At 48.0% G+C, this 7835-nt stretch overlaps 1 protein-coding gene across 2 annotated transcripts in view; it reads left to right on the top strand.

Moving 5' to 3' along the window:
- The first annotated feature begins 10 nt into the window (after positions 1 to 10).
- Positions 11 to 7835, top strand: part of NICN1 (nicolin 1, tubulin polyglutamylase complex subunit) — a 73981-nt gene continuing 66156 nt past the window's right edge. Inside the window, exon 1 of one of the 2 annotated variants that reach the window (XM_088465378.1) lies at positions 11 to 111. In XM_088465378.1, the coding sequence (XP_088321504.1) occupies positions 107 to 111 (5 nt within the window). In that variant the 5' untranslated portion in view covers positions 11 to 106. Of the gene's footprint in view, positions 112 to 7268; positions 7545 to 7835 lie in introns of those variants that run through there. The other variant, XM_088465379.1, reaches the window with a different exon arrangement.

The following is a 7835-nucleotide window of genomic DNA, read 5'->3' as shown; positions in this document are numbered from 1 at the left end:
CGGCAGCCATGTTTGATGAGGGCAAAGAGGGAGAAGCAAACGCAGGAGAGCGGCGGCGGCCATGTTTAATGTTGGCAGATGATCCTACACACAGCAGCAGGACTGAATGAGGTGGGTGCATGTCTGATATTGTCACTCTACGCTCCCCCAACAGCCCCCCACTACTATGTCACTTTATATACTGCACCCCCTCCACCTCACTACATAGATGTCTGTGTAACCCCATCATGTTTTATATATACCCACCAGGTACACAGTGCTCTGCTCCTGTGCTCCCCACCTAATGTATGACTGCAGACACCTGTGGTGTAACACCTGTCTCATCTATTACCTAGCTCAGCACAGGTGTCTGCAGTCATACATTATATACACAGTGCTCTGCTCCTGTACTCCCCACCTAATGTATGACTGCAGACACCTGTGGTGTAACACCTGTCTCATCTATTACCTAGCTCAGCACAGGTGTCTGCAGTCATACATTATATACACAGTGCTCTGCTCCTGTACTCCCCACCTAATGTATGATGGCAGACACCTGTGGTGTAACACCTGTCTCATCTATTACCTAGCTCAGCACAGGTGTCTGCAGTCATACATTATATACACAGTGCTCTGCTCCTGTACTCCCCACCTAATGTATGACTGCAGCCACCTGTGGTGTAACACCTGTCTCATCTATTACCTAGCTCAGCACAGGTGTCTGCAGTCATACATTATATACACAGTGCTCTGCTCCTGTACTCCCCACATAATGTATGACTGCAGACACCTGTGGTGTAACACCTGTCTCATCTATTACCTAGCTCAGCACAGGTGTCTGCAGTCATACATTATATACACAGTGCTCTGCTCCTGTACTCCCCACCTAATGTATGATGGCAGACACCTGTGGTGTAACACCTGTCTCATCTATTACCTAGCTCAGCACAGGTGTCTGCAGTCATACATTATATACACAGTGCTCTGCTCCTGTACTCCCCACCTAATGTATGATGGCAGACACCTGTGGTGTAACACCTGTCTCATCTATTACCTAGCTCAGCACAGGTGTCTGCAGTCATACATTATATACACAGTGCTCTGCTACTGTACTCCTCACCTAATGTATGACTGCAGCCACCTGTGCTGAGCTAGGTAATAGATGAGACAGGTGTTACACCACAGGTGGCTGCAGTCATACATTAGGTGAGGAGTACAGGAGCAGAGCACTGTGTGTATAATGTATGACTGCAGACACCTGTGCTGAGCTAGGTAATAGATGAGACAGGTGTTACACCACAGGTGGCTGCAGTCATACATTAGGTGGGGAGTACAGGAGCAGAGCACTGTGTATATAATGTATGACTGCAGACACCTGTGCTGGGCTAGGTAATAGATGAGACAGGTGTTACACCACAGGTGGCTGCAGTCATACATTAGGTGGGGAGTACAGGAGCAGCACTGTGTATATAATGTATGACTGCAGACACCTGTGCTGAGCTAGGTAATAGATGAGACAGGTGTTATACCACAGGTGGCTGCAGTCATACATTAGGTGGGGAGTACAGGAGCAGAGCACTGTGTATATAATGTATGACTGCAGACACCTGTGCTGAGCTAGGTAATATATGAGACAGGTGTTACACCACAGGTGGCTGCAGTCATACATTAGGTGGGGAGTACAGGAGCAGAGCACTGTGTATATAATGTATGACTGCAGACACCTGTGCTGAGCTAGGTAATAGATGAGACAGGTGTTACACCACAGGTGGCTGCAGTCATACATTAGGTGGGGAGTACAGGAGCAGAGCACTGTGTATATAATGTATGACTGCAGCCACCTGTGCTGTGCTAGGTAATAGATGAGACAGGTGTTACACCACAGGTGGCTGCAGTCATACATGAGGTGAGGAGTACAGGAGCAGAGCACTGTGTATATAATGTATGACTGCAGACACCTGTGCTGAGCTAGGTAATATATGAGACAGGTGTTACACCACAGGTGGCTGCAGTCATACATGAGGTGAGGAGTACAGGAGCAGAGCACTGTGTATATAATGTATGACTGCAGACACCTGTGCTGAGCTAGGTAATAGATGAGACAGGTGTTACACCACAGGTGGCTGCAGTCATACATTAGGTGGGGAGTACAGGAGCAGAGCACTGTGTATATAATGTATGACTGCAGACACCTGTGCTGAGCTAGGTAATAGATGAGACAGGTGTTACACCACAGGTGGCTGCAGTCATACATTAGGTGGGGAGTACAGGAGCAGAGCACTGTGTATATAATGTATGACTGCAGACACCTGTGCTGGGCTAGGTAATAGATGAGACAGGTGTTACACCACAGGTGGCTGCAGTCATACATTAGGTGGGGAGTACAGGAGCAGCACTGTGTATATAATGTATGACTGCAGACACCTGTGCTGAGCTAGGTAATAGATGAGACAGGTGTTATACCACAGGTGGCTGCAGTCATACATTAGGTGGGGAGTACAGGAGCAGAGCACTGTGTATATAATGTATGACTGCAGACACCTGTGCTGAGCTAGGTAATATATGAGACAGGTGTTACACCACAGGTGGCTGCAGTCATACATTAGGTGGGGAGTACAGGAGCAGAGCACTGTGTATATAATGTATGACTGCAGACACCTGTGCTGAGCTAGGTAATAGATGAGACAGGTGTTACACCACAGGTGGCTGCAGTCATACATTAGGTGGGGAGTACAGGAGCAGAGCACTGTGTATATAATGTATGACTGCAGCCACCTGTGCTGTGCTAGGTAATAGATGAGACAGGTGTTACACCACAGGTGGCTGCAGTCATACATGAGGTGAGGAGTACAGGAGCAGAGCACTGTGTATATAATGTATGACTGCAGACACCTGTGCTGAGCTAGGTAATATATGAGACAGGTGTTACACCACAGGTGGCTGCAGTCATACATGAGGTGAGGAGTACAGGAGCAGAGCACTGTGTATATAATGTATGACTGCAGACACCTGTGCTGAGCTAGGTAATAGATGAGACAGGTGTTACACCACAGGTGGCTGCAGTCATACATTAGGTGGGGAGTACAGGAGCAGAGCACTGTGTATATAATGTATGACTGCAGACACCTGTGCTGTGCTAGGTAATAGATGAGACAGGTGTTACACCACAGGTGTCTGCCATCATACATTAGGTGGGGAGTACAGGAGCAGAGCACTGTGTATATAATGTATGACTGCAGACACCTGTGCTGAGCTAGGTAATAGATGAGACAGGTGTTACACCACAGGTGGCTGCAGTCATACATTAGGTGGGGAGTACAGGAGCAGAGCACTGTGTATATAATGTATGACTGCAGACACCTGTGCTGTGCTAGGTAATAGATGAGACAGGTGTTACACCACAGGTGGCTGCAGTCATACATTAGGTGGGGAGTACAGGAGCAGAGCACTGTGTATATAATGTATGACTGCAGACACCTGTGCTGAGCTAGGTAATAGATGAGACAGGTGTTACACCACAGGTGGCTGCAGTCATACATTATGTGGGGAGTACAGGAGCACAGCACTGTGTATATAATGTATGACTGCAGACACCTGTGCTGAGCTAGGTAATAGATGAGACAGGTGTTACACCACAGATGGCTGCAGTCATACATTAGGTGGGGAGTACAGGAGCAGAGCACTGTGTATATAATGTACGACTGCAGACACCTGTGCTGAGCTAGGTAATAGATGAGACAGGTGTTATACCACAGGTGTCTGCAGTCATACATTAGGTGGGGAGTACAGGAGCAGAGCACTGTGTATATAATGTATGACTGCAGACACCTGTGCTGAGCTAGGTAATAGATGAGACAGGTGTTACACCACAGGTGGCTGCAGTCATACATTAGGTGGGGAGTACAGGAGCAGAGCACTGTGTATATAATGTATGACTGCAGACACCTGTGCTGAGCTAGGTAATAGATGAGACAGGTGTTACACCACAGATGGCTGCAGTCATACATTAGGTGGGGAGTACAGGAGCAGAGCACTGTGTATATAATGTATGACTGCAGACACCTGTGCTGAGCTAGGTAATAGATGAGACAGGTGTTACACCACAGGTGGCTGCAGTCATACATTAGGTGGGGAGTACAGGAGCAGAGCACTGTGTATATAATGTATGACTGCAGACACCTGTGCTGAGCTAGGTAATAGATGAGACAGGTGTTACACCACAGGTGTCTGCAGTCATACATTAGGTGGGGAGTACAGGAGCAGAGCACTGTGTATATAATGTATGACTGCAGACACCTGTGCTGGGCTAGGTAATAGATGAGACAGGTGTTACACCACAGGTGTCTGCAGTCATACATTAGGTGGGGAGTACAGGAGCAGAGCACTGTGTATATAATGTATGACTGCAGACACCTGTGCTGAGCTAGGTAATAGATGAGACAGGTGTTACACCACAGGTGGCTGCAGTCATACATTAGGTGGGGAGTACAGGAGCAGAGCACTGTGTATATAATGTATGACTGCAGACACCTGTGCTGAGCTAGGTAATAGGTGAGACAGGTGTTACACCACAGGTGGCTGCAGTCATACATTAGGTGGGGAGTACAGGAGCAGCACTGTGTATATAATGTATGACTGCAGACACCTGTGCTGAGCTAGGTAATAGATGAGACAGGTGTTACACCACAGGTGGCTGCAGTCATACATTAGGTGGGGAGTACAGTAGCAGAGCACTGTGTATATAATGTATGACTGCAGACACCTGTGCTGAGCTAGGTAATATATGAGACAGGTGTTACACCACAGGTGGCTGCAGTCATACATTAGGTGGGGAGTACAGTAGCAGAGCACTGTGTATATAATGTATGACTGCAGACACCTGTGCTGAGCTAGGTAATAGATGAGACAGGTGTTACACCACAGGTGGCTGCAGTCATACATTAGGTGGGGAGTACAGGAGCAGAGCACTGTGTATATAATGTATGACTGCAGACACCTGTGCTGAGCTAGGTAATAGATGAGACAGGTGTTACACCACAGGTGGCTGCAGTCATACATTAGGTGGGGAGTACAGGAGCAGAGCACTGTGTATATAATGTATGACTGCAGCCACCTGTGCTGAGCTAGGTAATATATGAGACAGGTGTTACACCACAGGTGGCTGCAGTCATACATGAGGTGAGGAGTACAGGAGCAGAGCACTGTGTATATAATGTATGACTGCAGACACCTGTGCTGAGCTAGGTAATATATGAGACAGGTGTTACACCACAGGTGGCTGCAGTCATACATGAGGTGAGGAGTACAGGAGCAGAGCACTGTGTATATAATGTATGACTGCAGACACCTGTGCTGAGCTAGGTAATAGATGAGACAGGTGTTACACCACAGGTGGCTGCAGTCATACATTAGGTGGGGAGTACAGGAGCAGAGCACTGTGTATATAATGTATGACTGCAGACACCTGTGCTGTGCTAGGTAATAGATGAGACAGGTGTTACACCACAGGTGTCTGCCATCATACATTAGGTGGGGAGTACAGGAGCAGAGCACTGTGTATATAATGTATGACTGCAGACACCTGTGCTGAGCTAGGTAATAGATGAGACAGGTGTTACACCACAGGTGGCTGCAGTCATACATTAGGTGGGGAGTACAGGAGCAGAGCACTGTGTATATAATGTATGACTGCAGACACCTGTGCTGTGCTAGGTAATAGATGAGACAGGTGTTACACCACAGGTGGCTGCAGTCATACATTAGGTGGGGAGTACAGGAGCAGAGCACTGTGTATATAATGTATGACTGCAGACACCTGTGCTGAGCTAGGTAATAGATGAGACAGGTGTTACACCACAGGTGGCTGCAGTCATACATTATGTGGGGAGTACAGGAGCACAGCACTGTGTATATAATGTATGACTGCAGACACCTGTGCTGAGCTAGGTAATAGATGAGACAGGTGTTACACCACAGATGGCTGCAGTCATACATTAGGTGGGGAGTACAGGAGCAGAGCACTGTGTATATAATGTATGACTGCAGACACCTGTGCTGAGCTAGGTAATAGATGAGACAGGTGTTATACCACAGGTGTCTGCAGTCATACATTAGGTGGGGAGTACAGGAGCAGAGCACTGTGTATATAATGTATGACTGCAGACACCTGTGCTGAGCTAGGTAATAGATGAGACAGGTGTTACACCACAGGTGGCTGCAGTCATACATTAGGTGGGGAGTACAGGAGCAGAGCACTGTGTATAATGTATGACTGCAGACACCTGTGCTGTGCTAGGTAATATATGAGACAGGTGTTACACCACAGGTGGCTGCAGTCATACATTAGGTGGGGAGTACAGGAGCAGAGCACTGTGTATATAATGTATGACTGCAGACACCTGTGCTGAGCTAGGTAATAGATGAGACAGGTGTTACACCACAGATGGCTGCAGTCATACATTAGGTGGGGAGTACAGGAGCAGAGCACTGTGTATATAATGTATGACTGCAGACACCTGTGCTGAGCTAGGTAATAGATGAGACAGGTGTTACACCACAGGTGGCTGCAGTCATACATTAGGTGGGGAGTACAGGAGCAGAGCACTGTGTATATAATGTATGACTGCAGACACCTGTGCTGAGCTAGGTAATAGATGAGACAGGTGTTACACCACAGGTGGCCGCAGTTATACATTAGGTGGGGAGTACAGGAGCAGCACTGTGTATATAATGTATGACTGCAGACACCTGTGCTGAGCTAGGTAATAGATGAGACAGGTGTTACACCACAGGTGGCTGCAGTCATACATTAGGTGGGGAGTACAGGAGCACAGCACTGTGTATATAATGTATGACTGCAGACACCTGTGTAGCACTAGGTAATAGATGAGACAGGTGTTACACCACAGGTGGCTGCAGTCATACATTAGGTAGGGAGCAGAGAACTGTGTACCTGGTGGGAGGGGTCATGTTGTAGGCTCTGTGTGTGTGTGTGTATATATATATATATATATATATATATACACACACACACACATACACACATGTTATTTTATATATTCTACCCCATCCACATCACTATATATACACTGAGGTGTCAGAAATCATGAGTTAGACGCCTGGTATCCTGTACGACCTCCTCTAATCTGGCGAAATGCAGCAACTTGAGGTGACATGGACTCCACGTGGACAGAAGACCTCTGGGGAGATGGTGACCCATGCCGCCTGCGTAGCTTCCCACAGCTCCCTAATGCTCCTCTAACCAGTCCTGGATGACTTGTGACCGATGACACGGTGCATTATCCTGCTGGAATGTTCCATCATTGGGGAGTCCATGAAGGGCTGCAAATGGTCATCAAGCAAAGCAATGTATGGGATACTGGTCACTGACGTGTTCAGGCGGCACAGCGGACCCAACCCATGCCACGTGAGCACACCCCACACCATTACAACCCACCACCAGCCTGCACGGTGCCTTGTTGACATATGGGGTCTGTGGCAAACCCAGCCTGAAATAACTGGAACTGTGACTCATTGGACCACGCCACATGTAGCCAGTCCTCCAGGTGAGACGCTGTGTCTGGTGTCGTAGTGTTAACTGGGGGGGTCTTCTGTCTCCCATATCCATGGAAGCTAAAGAAAGCTGCGCTGACCTGCTGGACACGCGTCTGGTACCTCCGGCATGCATTGTATGTAGATGTGATCTGAGCCGGTGTCACTTGTCTGTTACCACTGATAACTCTGGATAGACGCCGCTGGTCACGGTCATTAAGCACCCGTGGTCGGCCACTGCTCTGTCCATGGTGGTGGTAATGCCTTCCATGAGGTAGACACGTAACACCGTAGCTCGAGAAATG

The sequence above is a fragment of the Taudactylus pleione genome, unplaced genomic scaffold (assembly GCF_031769625.1).
Source record: "Taudactylus pleione unplaced genomic scaffold, aTauple2 ptg001984l, whole genome shotgun sequence".
NCBI classification, from domain to species: Eukaryota; Metazoa; Chordata; class Amphibia; order Anura; family Myobatrachidae; genus Taudactylus; species Taudactylus pleione.
Note: the sequence above shows the minus strand (reverse complement) of the source record. Positions and strands in the feature narration are given on the sequence as shown.